This window comes from Aquarana catesbeiana, linkage group LG05 (genome assembly GCF_042186555.1).
Source record: "Aquarana catesbeiana isolate 2022-GZ linkage group LG05, ASM4218655v1, whole genome shotgun sequence".
In the NCBI taxonomy this organism is placed as follows: domain Eukaryota; kingdom Metazoa; phylum Chordata; class Amphibia; order Anura; family Ranidae; genus Aquarana; species Aquarana catesbeiana.
In genome coordinates, this window is record NC_133328.1 from 636471424 (window position 1) to 636489610 (window position 18187).

Consider the following 18187-nt stretch of genomic DNA (forward strand, 5'->3'; position numbering starts at 1 on the left):
GGCCATCCACATGTTAGGTGCTTCCCTGGTGGTCCAGTGTAGGCATCCGAGGGGGGCTGCATTAATAAACAATCAGCTCAGACCCCCCTGTCAGGAGAGCCGCCAATCGGCTCTCCTCTACTCGCGTCTGTCATGGGCGCGCGGCTGTTATACTGCTGGACGTCATATGACGCCCAGTCAGGACAACTGAACCACCGCCCGGCCGTCATTCTACTATAGGCTGGGCAGGAAGTGGTTACATAGCTACATAGTTACATAGTAAGCGAGGTTGAAAAAAGACACAAGTCCATCAAGTCCAACCTATGTGTGATTATGTGTCAGTATTACATTGTATATCCCTGTATGTTGCGTTCATTTAGGTGCTTATCTAATAGTTTCTTGAAACTATCAATGCTCCCCGCTGAGACCACCGCCTTTGGAAGGGAATTCCACATCCTTGCCGCTCTTACAGTAAAGAACCCTCTACGTAGTTTAAGGTTAAACCTCCTTTTCTTCTAATTTTAATGAGTGGCCACGAGTCTTGTTAAACTCTCTTCTGCGAAAAAGTTTTATTTCTATTGTACGGTCACCAGTACGGTATTTGTATATTGAAATCATATCCCCTCTCAAGCGTCTCTTCTCCAGAGAGAATAAGTTCAGAGCTCGCAACCTTTCCTCATAACTAATATCCTCCAGACCCTTTATTAGCTTTGTTGCCCTTCTTTGTACTCGCTCAATTTCCAGTACATCCTTCCTGAGGACTGGTGCCCAGAACTGGACAGCATACTCTAGGTGCGGCCGGACCAGAGTCTTGTAGAGTGGGAGAATTATCGTTTTATCTCTGGAGTTGATCCCCTTTTGAATGCATGCCAGTATTCTGTTTGCTTTGTTAGCAGCAGATTGGCATTGCATGCCATTGCTGAGCCTATCATCTACTAGGACCCCCAGGTCCTTTTCCATCCTAGATTCCCGCAGTAGTTCTCCCCCCAGTGTATAGATTGCATTTATATTTTTGCCACCCAAATGCATTATTTTACATTTTTCTACATTGAACCTCATCTGCCATGTAGTTGCCCACCCCATTAATTTGTTCAGATCTTTTTGCAAGGTTTCCACATCCTGCGGAGAAGTTATTGCCCTGCCTAGCTTAGTATCATCTGCAAATACAGAGATTGAACTGTATATCCCATCCTCCAGGTTGTTTATGAACAAATTAAATAGGATTGGTCCCAGCACAGAACCCTGGGGAAACCCACTATCCACCCCTGACCATTCCGAGTACTCCTCATTTATCACCACCCTCTGAACTCGCCCTTGTAGCCAGTTTTCAATCCATGTACTCACCCTATGGTCTATGGCAACGGACCTTATTTTGTACAGTTATGGGGAACTGTGTCAAATGCTTTTGCAAAATCCAGATACACAACGTCTATGGGCCTTCCTTTATCTAGATGGCAACTCACCTCCTCATAGAAGGTTAGTAGATTGGTTTGGCAAGAACAATTCTTCATGGATCCATGCTGATTACTGCTAATGATACCGTTCTCATGACTAAAATCTTGTATATAGTCCCTTATCATCCCCTCCAAGAGTTTACATACTATTGATGTTAGGCTAACTGGTCTGTAATTCCCAGGGATGTATTTTCGGCCCTTTTTTAAATATTGGTGCTACATTGGCTTTTTTCCAATCAGCTGGTACCATTCCAGTCAGTAGACTGTCTGTAAAAATTAGGAACAACGGTCTGGCATTCACTTGACTGAGTTCCCTAAGTACCCTCGGATGCAAGTCATCAGGTCCCGGTGATTTATTAATGTTAAGTTTCTCAAGTCTAATTTTAATTCTGTCCTCTGTTAACCATGGAGGTGCTTCCTGTGTTGTGTCATGTGGATAAACACTGCAGTTTTGGTTACTGAAGCCCCCCGATTCACTTGTGAAGACTGAGGAGAAGAATAAATTCAATACCTTCGCCATCTCCCCATCTTTTGTAACCAGATGTCCTTCCTCATTCTTTATGGGGCCAATATGGTCTGTCCTCCCTTTTTTACTGTTTACATACTTAAAGAATTTCTTGGGATTTTTTTTTGCTCTCCTCCGCTATGTGTCTTTCATGTTCTATCTTAGCCGTCCTAATTGCACCCTTACATTTCTTGTTGCATTCTTTATAAAGTCTGAATGCTGAGGATGATCCCTCAACCTTGTATTTTTTGAAGGCCTTCTCCTTTGCTTTTATATGCATTTTTACATTGGAGTTAAGCCATCCAGGACTTTTGTTCGCCCTTTTAAATTTATTACCCAATAGGATACATTGGCTAATGCCCTTATTTAATATACTCTTAAAGCAAACCCATCTCTCCTCTGTATTCTTTGTTCCTAATATTTTATCCAAATTTATGCCTTTTAGCAAGGTTTGTAGTTTAGGGAAGTTGGCTCTTTTGAAATTAAGTGTCTTTGTATTCCCTTTATGTTTCCTATTTGTGTGATTTATACTGAAACTAATTGACCTGTGATCACTGTTACCTAAATTGCCCCGTATTTCCACATCCGTGATCAGGTCTGTATTGTTGGTAATCAGTAGATCCAGTAATGTTTTATTTCTAGTTGGTGCATCTACCATCTGACCCATAAAATTGTCCTGCAAGACATTAAGGAACTGGCGAGCCTTAAATGAATGCGCGGTTCCCTCCGCCCAGTCTGGATAGTTAAAATCCCCCATTATGATAACTTCTCCCATCCTTGCTGCCAATCCAAATTGTGAAAGGAGATCTGTCTCCACTTCCTCCCTCAGGTTAGGGGGCCTATATCCCAGTAATATTTTCCCCTTAGCTTCATCACTTTGGAGCTCTACCCATAAGGATTCCACCTCCTCCCTAGCTCCCTCAGTGATGTCATCTCTCACATTCACTTGTACATTATTCTTGATATATAGGCATACCCCTCCCCCTTTTTTACCCTCTCTATCCTTGCAGTAAAGAATATACCCTTGAATGTTTGCCAGCCAATCATGAGAGCTGTTGAACCAGGTCTCTGAAATTCCCACAAAATCCAAATCCTCCTTGTACAACAGTATCTCTAGTTCACCCATCTTGTCTGCCATGCTCCTGGCATTGGTGAACATGCCACATAGTTTAGACCGGTTGCATATTGTCCTCGTATTGGGTGTTTCGATATTGCAACTAGGTCTTGCTACCATACTTACCTTGTGTTTTTGTGCTTTGGTCAACCTACCACTAATGCCCCCAATACTACCCTCTGGAATATCTTCCACGCTGACTATCTCTACCTCTGGACCCTTCCCCCCATCGCCTAGTTTAGAAACCCCTCTAACTTTTTGGCCATCTTCATTCCCAGCAGATCTGCAAGATCTGCACCCTCCTCATTTAGGTGCAGTCCGTCCCTTCTATAGTACCGGTTATCGACTGAGAAGTCGGCCCAGTCCTCCAGGAACCCAAACCCCTTCTTACTACACCAGCTCTTCAGCCACTTGTTTAGTTCCCTAATCTCCCTCTGCCTTTCTGGTGTGGCTCGATGTACCGGTAGTATTCCTGGGAATACTACCTTGGAGGTCCTTTTCCTCAATTTAGCTCCTAAGTCCCTAAAATCGTTCTTTAGGACACTCTATCTGCCTCTGACTTTGTCATTGGTGCCAACATGCACCATGACAGCTGAGTCTTCCCCAGCCCCTCCCAGTAATCTGTCCACAAGATCCAAGATGTGCCAAACCCAAGCGCCTGGTAGACAACATACTGTTCGGTGCTTCAGGTCTTGGTTACAGATTGCCCTCTCTGTCCTTCTAAGAATTGAGTCCCCTACCACCAGAATTTGTCTTTCCTTTCCCTTCGCTGCTCCCCCACTCTCACTGGAGGAGTTCTTCCCTCGGCAGCTAGGAGGGTCCCTCAGCTCCAGCAGTGCTGGTCCCTGACTGGTTTCACCAATGTCACTCAATGGAGCGTACTTATTGGGATGCTCCAGTCCTGGGTCGGCCTCCCTGGCACTTCCCCCTCTACACTTCATGACTGTCACCCATCTACTCTTTGCTAGTGCCTGCACCTCTTTGTCTCCACCCGCCTCTGTGCTGGCCCCTGCCATGTACGTTCCTGGCTCTCCTTTAGTATGGAGGGACTTCTCAGTGCTGACAGTTGCTTCCCCAGATTCAGAACCTGGGCTTCCAGGGAAACAATGTGCTTACATTTTGCACAGCAGTATTCGCCCTCGATGGGATGATCAAGGAACTCATACATGCAGCAAGATGTACAAAGAGTCGCCTCTCCACACCCGCCGGGCATCGTACCTATTAAATTTAGTGAGGATTGGGGATTATACCCTGTCCAAATTACCTAACAGCTAGCTTCCTGGCACTAATACCTAAGACAATACACAGGTACACAACAAGACAATACACAGGTACTCGCAGACCTATGTGCACTCGCAGACCTACGTGCAATCGCAGGCCACTCGCAGACCTACGTGCACTCGCAGACCACTCACAGACCTATGTGCACTCGCAGACCTACGTGCACTCGCAGACCTACGTGCACTCACAGGCCACTCGCAGACCACTCACAGACCTACGTGCACTCGCAGACCTATGTGCACTCGCAGGCCACTCGCAGACCTACGTGCACTCGCAGACCTATGTGCACTCGCAGACCACTCGTAGACCTACATGCACTAGCAGACCACTCGCAGACCTACGTGCACTCGCAGACCACTCGCAGACCTATGTGCACTCGCAGGCCACTTGCAGACCTACGTGCACTCGCAGACCTACGTGCACTCGCAGGCCTACTTGCACTCGCAGGCCTACGTGCACTCGCAGGCCTACGTTAAACTTCTGCACCCAGAGGGGCCTCTACCTTTTGTTTATCAACAGTATTCTGGAACATGGTTTCTGTTCCCATATGACAGCTGCCCTGAGCGGAGGATCTCTACACCCTCCTTATGGTCTGTGGACTTTTCTTCCATACCTGTTGGACATTTACATATATATCATTGTATTCCTTCCCCACTCTTCCCCCCCTCCCCTTTTTCATTTATAGGCCTCATTACCTATGGGATAAATTGTGTTCAGTTCTTTGTGCATATACTTGTCTTACTGTTCTTCCTCCCAGCTGGCTGGAACTTGTAGTCTGCAATAGTGCGAATCCTGGCTTCCACAGACTACAGATCCCAAGAGCCTCTGTTCTCATGTGAGGTCTCTGCTTGCTGCTGCCCTTAGAAAATGATCACACAATGCTCAGACTGAGCACTAGAGGGAAATAAACTTACTGCAGATGTTGAGAGGTGTTGGAGAGGTTCTGGATTTTTTTTATGCCCAGCAGCTGGCATAGCTGGCGCACAAGTTTGCTCTCGAAGTCTCTGCCCTGATACGAATGTATTTGCGCAGACAGGCCATAGTGCACAAATAATTTTTCCACTAATACTTTTTTCGCCACTGTGGTGGCCTGTTGGTCTTTGGTGGGATAGGCTTGAGCGTATTGGGTAAAGTGATCGGTCACCACCAAAAAATTTCTTCTCAAACCCGCATCGGGTTCCAGGCACAGAAAGTCAATGCAACCTAACTTCAGCAGTAGACCAGAGTTCCGTTTGGTCAATGCTTACACATTTAACCAACACAGCAAATCCTAACTCTGATCTTTCTTCAGATCTCCCATGACAACTGAGGAAGCTCTTCACTTCTCACTTGGGTCAAGTCACAAAAACACTTTGGTATGCCAGAAGGATTGGCTTCTATGTGTTTGACTCTGACAGCTCCTTTGAGTGTCTGGGCAATGCCCTGACAGAGAGCTTGCACTCCTTTCAAGGTCACAAAGGTCCAGTCTTCTGACTTTCTGACTGATCTGTGAGGCCTCCATGATGAAGCATCAAACTCCTTTGTTTCCTGACCCATGCCGGTACTTAAGGCTGATCTGAAACCCAGACAGGACCACCAACCATCGGTACCCAGTTGCATCTAGCTTGGCTGAGGACAACAAGTACTAAAAGGATTGTTATCCGTCTTGACCACGAAAAAGGCTCCGTACAGTAAGTCCTTCAATATGTCCACTATAGCCCACTTCAGAGCTAGAAACTCCAGCTTATGCTCAGGATAGTTCTTCTCCTAGTGAGTCAAGCTCCAACTCACATATGCTATGGGCCTGAGTCCACCTTCCTGTTCTTGGTACAGAACTCCACCCAGTCCCTAGCATCCACATAAAGCTCATAGGGCTTGGCTTGGTCTGCATAGGCCAACACTGGTGCTTCTGTGAGGCTTCTCTTGAGGTGTTGAAAAGTTTTTTCACAGTGGAGAGTCCATTGCTCTTGTATAGACTCCCTAGGTCTTCAAGCCCCTTACCTTGCCTGACTCAGCTTTTAGCCTTCATCCTCCACCTCAGCCTAGAACAGCTTGTTAAGTGGCCGGGCAATCTTCGCAAAGTTCTCCATGAACCTCTGGTAATAGGAGCAGAATACAAGGAAAGATCGCAGCTCTGTCACAGTCCTCATCCGGACCCAAGTAGTTACCACCTCCAGCTTCTTCAGGTCTGTAGCGATGCCCTGAGCAGAGATGACGTGTCCCAGGTAGGTGACAGAGGTTTGGTAGAACTGGCACTTTTCTAACGACAACTTCAGCCCCTCTTCATGAAGCCTCTCAAAGACTTTCTCAAGCCTTTCTTCATGTTCTTCCAGGGTCCTCCTGACGACAATAATGTTGTCCAAGTACACCAAGACCTCAATCAAGTGCATGTCAATGACCGTACACTCCACCAGCCACTGGAACATGGCTGGAGCCCTCAACGATCCCTGGGGCATCCTGTTGATTTCATGGAACCCCAGTGGACAGATAAAAGCCATCTTCTCCCTATCATCAGGGTGCATAGGGATCTGGTAGTAACCGGTCTTCAGGTCCAGCACACTAAACCACCTTGCCCTGGACAGGCACTGAAGGGCATCTTCAATACAGGGGGTGATGTATAGATCAGGGATAGTCCTTCTGTTCAACGTGCGGAAGTCAATGCACATTCGTAGCATTCCTATCTTCTTTCTCACCACCACGATAGGTGAAACATGAGGGCTTCTGGACTCCCGGATGACTCCTCACTTTCAGCTCCGCCAGCTGCTCCCTGGGGTCTTCCAGGTTAGTAAGTGGCACTCACCGGGCTCTCTCATGGAAGGCTTTGTCCTCCTGTAACCGATTCCAGGGCTGAGCACTCTTGGTGTAACCCACATCAAAGTCGTTCCTGAAGAACATCTTCTCCCACCTGGACAACTGATTTCAGACTCTTCCCAGCCACTCAGGAGCTAACATTTTGGAGGAAGAAAGAATCTCTTCTCTCAGTTCTCCACTGTCTTCCCTCCCAGCCGTCTCTGCCGTAGTAATCAGGGTATCTAAACTCACTCACCCAATCAGCATATGGGCCCCTAGCATAACTGGGTGATCCGTGAAAAATTCCGAAGACTGACTGGCACCCCCCCGTTCTGGGACAAGGCTTTGGTGGGTACTATCTCAGGAACCAATGCCATCCCTGCTTCACTCGGTCATGTGTCCGTCTCCAGAACAACAAAAGGGCCTGGCTGATCCCAAGTCAACTTGATGGTAGCCTTCATATAGACTATCTCATCCGGCTGCAACACCTTCTCTTTGGCTTCCAGCCCCCATCGTTTTCCTACCCCTTTAACTGGGGTGCTCTGTTCGTGAACCACTTGCTTAAAGGCTTTATGTAGTTGAGGGTGTATTCTTCTAAGCCCCGAATCTTCCTCCTCTGCCAACGGAATCACTAGCCTCCTCACCAAGTCGGTGTTGGTGCCAATGAGCATAGAATTTTGTTCAGCCCCTGGGGGTCGAGGGCACACCACACCCAATGTGTCAAATGTCTGTCTTCCTGGCCACAGATGGCCTAAAGGTGATCTTGATTGGGATGCAGCCATTATAGGGGGATTTCTCAGCCCCAATTCCCCAGATCTCCAGCTCCAGCTCCAGTTTGCACAGGGGAATATGCTACAAGTATTTATCATAGAAGTTCCAGTATAGCAATGTCACTTGTGCTCCGGTGTAATAACTTGACAGATAATATTTTCTAGTTTTACACTATCACAACTAACACAGAAATATATTGCAAGTAAAATTACATTAAGCTGAAAAATGTAATCAGTTAAACCTGGAAGTGAGGCTGCGTGTGAACAGGAAGGAGAGTGACCTTTTTATATATTAAACTACTCACTTTCAATCCCTGATGCCACAGGCCCAATAAACTCTGTGACATAAATCTAGAACCAGCCAAAAAGGTAACACTGGTACTTTTGGGAAGGTTTTCCCTTTTATGGGTGCAGACACTATGCACCAAGTCCTTTAAGTGGGGGAGGAGTAGAGAAGTTCTTGTGGTGTAGAGATTCTGTGTCTTCAGCTAGCTTAACAAGGGCCCAGAAAGAGAGACTCTGGTATAATAGTTCCAATACTGTAAATAGCAGGTGCAAAGTGTCTCCTTATTAGAACTTTGGTTCCAAACAATTGGGTAAAGGTGTCCTCATGCAGTGTCTTTACGGTGTCTAGAGGGTGGGCTTCTGCACATTACTAATCCAAACAACACCAGGCTGAAGGGAATCGACTCTAGAGCAGGCTCCTGCAGAATCTGTACTCAGGTGGAGACTCCCAGCCACACACCTTGCCGTGATGTGATGCAGTAGGATCTGCACTGAGGGCAATGAAGGTGACCCCCAATTGTCACTGAACCGACAGGAAGCTGGCAGAGATGGATGCGTCCACCCACACACATGCCAAATTATCTCCCCCACTGCCTAGGCTGCAGCATTGGTGTGTACTCCTCTGATCAACTGGGGCTCTGCCTACAGCTAAAGGCCTTCGTCCCAAGGGATTGCCACTCCATGAAGACCTCAATCAGAAACGTACGTCGAGTGAGACAGAGACGTTGACAACATAGCATGGTGTATGGTTGGAGCCCATGTTATTTGATACAACCGAAGCATATAATGATCATCTGAGCTGAGCGTGTCATCCTTAGTGCCAGACGGGCACTTGAAATATGTTAACGAAAATCAGTGTTGCTTTTATTAATTGCCTGTTTGAACTATATCACGCTATGAGAAGCATTTTTCCTTCCTTCCCCTCGCTCATTACACACTCCGTGGCAAGGTGTGCCTGTGATTGAGACAACACAGCGGAGCAGTGATTGGAACTTATTGAAAAAGTCTACAATCTCTAACACAAGTTGATATTGGTGAGATTGGTGAAGGACTCACGTTTTTTTTTTTGAACACTGGGTGTTTAATTGGCTTGAAGAGCCATTATATGTATAAATAACATTGCACAAACATTTTTGCAGGGAAATTATACTGGCACTTTGAATTATATTAGGAGAATTAACGTATTAATTTTGGAATTTACTACTTATAATATTTGGTGTCACAGTTTACATATGCATATTTGCACACACACACACACATTGCACTTTATAGTGTTGATAATATATACCACTTATTAATTTGTTTTTATAACATATTTTTGATTTATTCACATATAAAATATTCACATATGTGTTAGTTTAACTGCAGGTTTGCACAGTATATATAATTACACATATTAGTTTACTTTGCATATTTGCACTTGGGCCATTTGGGTGATTTCTGTTATCATTATGATTTTAAAAGGAGCCAAAAAACTATGTGATAATAAATTGCTTCTTGTGATCACTATCCTTGAATAAAATCTTTTTTTGGCATGATTAGTTATATTTTCAATATAAATGCCAACATTTCACAATTTTTGCCAGGGTATGCAAACTTTTGAGCACAACTGTATATGAGAATCCAAGCATTATTGTGTATTCAAAATTAGGTGACCACATCCACAGGTGTCACCATATATTCATGCATAAAATAGCTATATGGACCTCAATATTTCAATGGGGCAACAAGTAAAAAAACCTCCTACAAAGCATCCCCTATATTATATGTGCCCCTGGAAGACCTCATCTGTGACGAAACAGCATAGGGAGGAGCGGCGTGCTGACATCACCACATACCGCACTAGTCCCGGAAGCAACGGGCAGCAATTGAGAGCCGGCCGGCTCGATTTTTACTAGAAAACGCTTTATATCCACGGCTAAATTGTAAGTGTATTACTGCTTGTTTTAATAATAAATGCTTTTAAACGAATTGCACTATGGAAGCCTTTATATCCTTACATGGGGAATGAGCGATGCCAGTTGCACTGAGGACATCCTGAGCAGAGTGTCTGGGAACATCTAGCTATTCAAGCACAGAGACCCGGGGCTGGGAAAAAAAGCCACAGGCACTTGTGATATCCCTAAACAAGAGATCTAACAAGCTGGTAAGCGGCAGTATTATTACTGGTGGAGGATCTTTCCTGTCATACCCTATGACATCTTCTTGGGTGTCGTGATTATATGTCACTACAGAATAGAGGGTTGAGGAACCATCACTTGAACTATCATTATGAACCATACGTCTTTTTAACAATCCATTGGAGTAGATTGGACATTTGGAGAACTCTTGTAGCCTTCATTGTGTCATTTTTATATATTTTTTTTTGTATACTTCACTTGTGTTACGTTTATCATTTATGTAATACTGGGTTACACAAAGATTTTACATCTCTATTATATCAGATTAATTACTTATAAATCACTTTTTTTTGTTTGTAATAAGCATACAGCGCAGCTTTTTCTTTTTGGTTTAGTTTATTGTGTGTGTCTCACATTAGAGTTGCACCTATTTTTTCCCATTTTTGAGGTCATTCTTATACATTAGAATAGCGCAGTAAAATACTTTTTCTATATTATAGGGTTGCAATCTGTATTCAGACTATAGCTTCTTACTAATCCATACAGAGTCATGGATACAGCAGTATAACATAAAGAGTCCACATCATGCTGATCCTATTTTCTATAGAAATATCAGGGGGTTTGTATATTGCCAACAAAGGAGACACCTGCAGCTAATCACTACCTACTAACCTTTAGATGTGAACAGGAATTTCTGTGTGGTAGCCCGATACAGGATGGGATGGGATGGCGGCGTCTTTGACAGGCAGCCATCTCCCTATATATACGAGACGAGACGCCCCGCACATGCAGTACTGCGCCCCGGAAAGTAGAGTGCATAGGTGGTGGGCGTACTACTCCTCCTGCCGCCAGGACGATCGCGTCATAGATGGGGAGGAGTCATTGTCCTAGTGTCGAGTCCTATAGAGAAAACATTGGGGCATGCACATTGGGTGGATCTGGCCAGTGCGCATGCGCCGCATACAAATGCACGTTCCAGGTCACTGTTTGAGCAGCGTGATCCACTAACAACCAAGCATATTAATCGATCTCAAATTTTTAAAAAGCGCTCTCTACAGGGATCATGAAAACCATAAAAGGGCGTGCACTATACATCCTTTCCACAGACCCCTGATACAAATCCCTCCAAGAATGGTCGAAAACTAAGTTGACTATTCAAGCCTGCACATTTCCGGAACTCCAATTTGGTATTACCAATGTAAAAGCTTTTACATTGGCATGTTAGTAAATATACAACTTCTATAATTTTACAATTTGCGTTGAGGTCTAAAGATTTGACCATTCGGCAATGTGATATTCGATTTCTGTGTTCGTATATTGACATATATGCATTCTCCACATGTAAATGTGCCTAAGAGCTTGCATGGTTCTGATATAAATGATCCCATGAATTCACTTTGTACTAATTGGTCCTTTATTGATTTTGCTTTACGATAAGTAATTGCTGGATAGGGTGGTATATGAGGACTAAGAGTGGGGTCTATCTGTAGTATGTGCCAATGTTTATACAGTATTTTCCTGATCTGCCTATGTTGTTTATTATACTTTGTAATTAGGCGAGTAGTTTGTGGTTTTGTTGATTTTTTATTTGAAAAAAGGAGCTCATGTCTAGATTGGTCTGCTTCCAGACGAAAGGAGTCCTCTGTTGAGCAGTTCTTTCTAAGCCTTAAATATTGGCTACAGGGGATTGATTGGACCAATGGTTGGGAGTGCACACTAGTCGCGTGTAGGATTGTGTTTCCCGTAGTGGGCTTTCAAAAAAGACCACTGGAGAGACTCCCATCCCTATTTTTGGTGATTGTCAAATCCAAAAAAGTGATCATGGTATTGTTACAGGACATAGTAAACTCAAGTTAAAATTGTTTTTGTTGATGGCTGACATGAAGGCATTGAGGGCCTCACAGGAGCCCTCCCAAATAATAAATACGTAGTCAATATAGCGATACCATGTAGAAGTATGACTGGTTAATGGTAGAAGGTCCTCTTTAGCCAAAAAGAAACGTTCCCATAAGTTCGGGCCGAACTTTGGTTGTTCGGCGAACAACAAACATTATGCGGTGTTCACGGCAAATTCGAAAGCCGCAGAACACTGTTAAAGTCTATGGGACACTAACATGAAAAACCAAAAGAGCTCATGTTAAAGGCTTATATGCAAGTTGTCATAAAGTGTTTGGGGACTTGAGTCCTGCCCCAGGGGACATGTATCAATAAAAACATTTTTTTAAAATGGCAGTTTTTGCGGGAGCAGTGATTTTAATAATGCTTAAAGTGAAACAATAAAAATGAAATATTCCTTTAAATATCGTGCCTGTGGGGTGTCTATAGTATGCCTGTAAAGTAGTGCAGTTTTCCCGTGTTTAGAACAGTACCGCAGCAAAATGACATTTCTAAAGGAAAAAAGTCATCTAAAACTGATCGCGGCTGTAATGAGTTGTCGGGTCTCAGCAATCCGTGGCGTCAGAGGGGGGCGGGGTTATCTGTTTACGTCACCGGGTTGCCCCGAACTCGGCTATATAACAGCTGTCAACAAGAAGAAGCGTCACTCGGCGGGAGCCTCCCATGGTGACGGAATTGTTGATTGTAATTTTAATAATGCTTAAAGTGAAGCAATAAAAATGAAATATTCCTTTAAATATCATGCCTCGAGGGTGTCTATAGTATGCCTGTAAAGTGGCGCAGTTTTCCCGTGTTTAGACCAATACCGCAGCAAAATGACATTTCTAAAGGAAAAAAGTCTTTTAAAACTGATCGCGGTTGTAACGAATTGTCGGGTCTCAGCAATTCGTGGCGTCAGAGGGGGGCGGGGTCACTCGGAGGGGGCGGGGTCACCTGTTTACATCACCGGGTTGCCCCGAACTCAGCTATATAACAGCAATTTTTCCTTTAGAAATGTCATTTTGCTGAGGTACTGTTCTAAACATGGAAAAATGCGCCACTTTACAGGCATACTATAGACACCCCCCAGGCATGCTATTTAAAGGAATATTTCATTTTTATTGTTTCACTTTAAGCATTAAAAAAAATCACTGCTCCCTAAAAAATGTCAGTTTTTAAAAAAATGTTTTGCATTGATACATGTCCCCTGGGGCAGGACCCGGGTCCCCAAACACTTTTTATGGCAATAACTTTCATATAAACCTTTAAAATTAGCATTTTTTATTTTTCCTGTTCGTGTCCCATAGACTTTAGCGGTGTACGTGTGTTCGTCCGAGTTCTTTGCCTGTTCGCATGTTCTGGTGCGAACCGAACTGGGGGGGTGTTTGGCTCATCCTTAGTTCCCATTCCCCCAGATACAGGTTGGCATACAATGAGGCACAGCATGTCCTCATCGCCCCCCCTGTACCTGGAGGAAATGGGAACCATCAAATGAAAAGAAGTTGTGAGACAAGATAAATTCCAATGCCGAGGCAATAAACTGATGAGCTTTCCAATCATCTTTGTGAGACTGTGACAGGACATGTTTAACTGCTGCAATCCCCAGATGATGGGGGGGTGGAGCTGTAAAGTGCCTTAATGTCTATTGCCACGAGCATTGTTTCCGGGGAGAGATGAATACCTTCTAGATTTTTAAGCAGATGTATGGTATCCTTGATGTAGGAAGGGAGACTCATAACAAATGGTCTGAGATGTGCGTCTACAAATTTGCCTGTGGTCTATGGAACTCCTCATGCAATGCCCCTGAGGAAAGGACTCTTCACAGGTCCTGAAACACGTCGGTCAATGTATCAGGAGACAATTACATTTCCAATCAGCTTTGTTATACTATTTTACTGTGTGGTGATGTATGCAACTTTTTAACAATGTTTACTAAAATATTTTCTAATTAATTTGCATACTGAGTTTCCGTTAAAGTCCCTGTGTGTACACTGGGGGGTACTCTTTTTTTCTATAAAAGATAAATATATACTATAATGCCTTGGCAGCCTGCTGTAGTATTCGGCTCATGTTTGTTGCTCATTTCTGCTGATGTTATTGCTCCCTCTGTCTTCTCAGGTGGAGCATGAGAAGGACCCAGATTTCTGTGAGGACAGCCTGATGTCGGTGATGGTGGGTCTGTTAGCAGCAGGTTCTGAGACCACCGCTAGCACCCTGAAATTCTGCCTGGTCTTCTTGGCTCACTATCCTGATGTCCAAGGTAAACACATATTAGCCCTGGCATACGTATTTTCAGAATAATTTGTTTTGTTTGTCTGTCAGATATTTAAAACTTTGCCCACCTCATCCAACACTACACCACAGATAAAAAATGGCTGCAGCTCAACTTTTAAGTTGATACTAGGAGGTGCTCTAAAAACACATTTAAGTGAAGATTGAGAACTTTATTTTTAAAAACATAGTTGGTAAAGTTGAACAAAGACACCAGTTCATCCAGTTCAACCTGTGTAGGTGCGCATTTCCGTATCCCTGTATACTGTGCTTTCTAAGATACACGTGCAAGAGTTTTTTAAAGCTATCAATTCTTCCCACTGACACCACTGATTAAGTGAATTCCACATCCTTACCGCTCTGACCATGAAAACCCCCCTATGCCATTTAGGGTTAAACCGCTTCGCCTCCAGTTTCATCCAGTGACCCTGTGTCTTCTTACACTCCCTGAGACTGAGACTGAATAGTTTATTCCCTATGCCAGAATCACCATTGAGGTATTTGTATATCGCTTTCATATCCCCCTCTTCTCCAGAGAGAATAACTATAGTGCTTGTAGTCGTTCTTCGTAACTGAGGTCCTCCAGTCCCTTTATTAACTTTGTTGCTCTTCTCTGAAATCTCTCCAGTTTCCGCACCTCCCTCCTGAGGATTGGTGACCAGAATTGGATGGAATACTCCAGATGTGACTGAACCAAAGTTTTATAAAGTGGCAGGATTATTGTTTTGTCTCTGGAGTAAATTCCCTTTTTTATGTATGTTAATATTCTGCTGCCTTTGCTTGCTGCAGCTTGGTGTTGCATGCCATTGCTGAGTCTTTGATCTACTAGGACCCTCAGATCTTTCTCTATCCTGAATGCCCCCAGTGGTTCTCCCCCTAGCGAGTAACTTGCATTAGCATTTTTAGCCCCCAAATGCATTACTTTACATTTTTCAACCTTTAACCTCATTTGCCATATAATTGCCCAAATGCCCACCCCATTATTTTATTGAGGCCCTCTTGTAAAGTTTCTAAATCTTGCTCTAAAGTTATTTCCCTACTTAGCTTTGTGCCATCAGCAAACACTGAGATTGAGCTATTTATACCAACCTCTATATCGTTAATGAAAAAATAAAACAGAATTGCTGCCAGGACAGAGCCTTAGGGCACCACACTTACCACTCCAGACCAATCTGAGTATTCGCTATTTATCACCACCCTCTGGACACGCCCCTGTAACCAGTTTTCTATCCATGTACAAACCATATGGTCCATGCCTACAGACCTACAGACTTTTGCAAAATCCAGATATACCACATCCACTGTTCTTCCCTTATCTAGACGACAGCTCACTTCCTCGTAGAATGTTAACAGATTGGTTTGGCATGAACAACCCTTCGTAAATTCATGCTGATTACTACTAATGATAGTGTTTTCATTATCAAATTCCAGGATATAGTTTCTTATTATCGCCTCCAATAGTTTACATACTATTGATGTTAGACTTACTGGTCTGTAGTTCCCAGGTATATGTTTCGGCTCTTTTCTGAATATTGGTACAAAGTTGGCCCTTCACCAATCAGCTGGTACAATTCCTGTCAGTATGCTGTCTATAAAAATTAGGAATAGTGGTCTGGCTATAACTTGACTGAGTTCTTTAAGGACTCTCGGGTGTAAGCCATCTGGTCCTGGTGATTTATTTGTGTTGAGCTTTTCTAGTCTTTTCTGAACCCCAGCTTCTGTTAGCCACAAGGATACATCCTGTGACATGTTACTATCAATACAGTTGTGGCTGTTATACCCCTCCTTTTCCTGTGTAAAAACTGAGGAGAAGAAAGCATTTAGTACAGTTGCCTTCTCCTTGTCATTTGTAACCAAGTTTCTGTCATCATCCTTTGTGGCCAATGTGCTCACAAGCCAGGCTGCCCTCTTTGGGCTTCTCTAAATTTTGCCCCATTGTTAGCTATTGAAGAGTTTATGTGTCCGGGCTCAGGGTTTGTATGGCGGTTTTATGAAGCTGTCTTGGACTCAAGGGTCTGGCAACCCTCTGACTGCCACCTGTCCTCTTTCGGACCACCCTCCAATATATAAGGCTACCTTGCTAGGTTCTGTCTTGATGACTGGGATATTTATGTGTCTGCTCAGGATTTTAGACGGGTCAAGAGGCTGTCTTGAACTCTGAAAGGGTCTGGCAATTCCTCTATCCATCACCTGGTACCAGTTCAGACTATATCACAGTCTCAAGTTAACGAGGACAAGACAGATAGAGAGTGATGGAGAGGGAGAGAGAGAGAGAGAGAGAGAGAGAGCGTCTACTGTGTTCAACTGCCACGCAAGTTTTCCTTGTGTGCGTCTTCCCAAAACGTAGACTAGTCACGGTATTGCCCACCTGAGGTGGCCGCAAGTAGGGGAGGTGAGTAATATGTGACCACTTATTACTCTCAACAAGACATTTAACAAACAGATAAGGAATAAAGCAGTTAATAATCAATGCACCACTTCAAATGTTATTTACATGTCCCAACTCAAAGCCCAAACGTCTCACTTTGGCTTTCTCCCCCTCTTCAAGCCCTTCTGGTTGTTCAGGTTGTAAGGGGCACCTTTCAGCTCCTTGCCCACTAATTCTAGCTTCAGCCTCTATGACCTCCAATGACTTGCCAACAACAATTTTGACTGGATAATGTACATTCAATCTGAATACCATTATATTGGGAACCTCTGGCAGTAGGGGTTTGTAACCAAGGACACCCCTCCTATACCCTGGCTCTATTACTCTGATCAGACCCCAACCTTCTTCATGTATGCCGAGTAACAGTCCACAAACACACTCAGGACATGACATTACCAAAACAACAAGATATGACCAACAAGATATATGTGACAGCCGTAGTGAAATACAGGATTACTCAAATCCTCACGGGATTCCCACGCCGCTGTGTGTGTTCCTGATGCCCCCTCCTGGTCCTCCTGTACTTTACCGCACCCATGCTTTACTGCACAATTAGCTTTACCACACAATTATTTATTCCCCCGGGAGGAGTTTATCCACGTCAATTATTCTCGTCTGTGACTATATAATCAATCCCTCATTCCCAACAGCGGTCACAAGACACACTATAAACAGAACACACAAAAATACAGGCGATGCAGATATAATTGCAGGTTCCTTATTATATCAACAGACTCTGGGCAAGATATATACCTGTCTTTGAGGACCGCAGGAAGCCGATATGGACACAGAGATTAACCAGCCACGGATACAGGATAAACAGTTGACAAAATATGAAAAAGTGTCTTACCGTTTTCTCAGAGGTGATCAGTCTCCGTCCCGCCCGTGTTGGTTCTCCTCAGTCTCCTGCTGTTCGGCTAACCTTTGGGCCTAGACCAGTGCCCCACATTGGGCGCCAGATGTTTTGGGTCGAACCAGAACCGTTCAATATTTTTATATCTGTCTGCCTGGCCAAATTGATTTCAATGGGGGTGTGCACCAAAGCAATTTCACTGAGACAAAACACAGAGTTCAGTGTAAAAGTTACTTCTGTTTATTGTTTCCTGTGATCGCGGCTTATATACTATCAGCCGGACATTTCGTTATCAGATAAGTCTGGCGTATGCAAACCACAAAACAACCAATATATATATATATATATATATATATATATATATATATATATATATATATGTATGTGTATATGTGTAAATATATATATATATATATATATAATATATATTGTGACAAAGTACGGGCTTTAGCTGGGTCGTCCATATGAGGAAGTAGCAACCGA

The 18187-nt window shown here is 43.9% G+C and overlaps 1 protein-coding gene across 1 annotated transcript in view; it reads left to right on the plus strand.

Annotated features, from left to right (window-relative positions):
* Nucleotides 1-18187, plus strand: part of LOC141145582 (cytochrome P450 2C29-like) — an 88967-nt gene that overhangs the window by 52282 nt on the left and 18498 nt on the right. The window contains exon 7 of the mRNA XM_073632408.1: nt 14271-14412. Coding sequence (XP_073488509.1) covers nt 14271-14412 — 142 coding nt within the window. The remainder of the gene's footprint in view (nt 1-14270; nt 14413-18187) is intronic.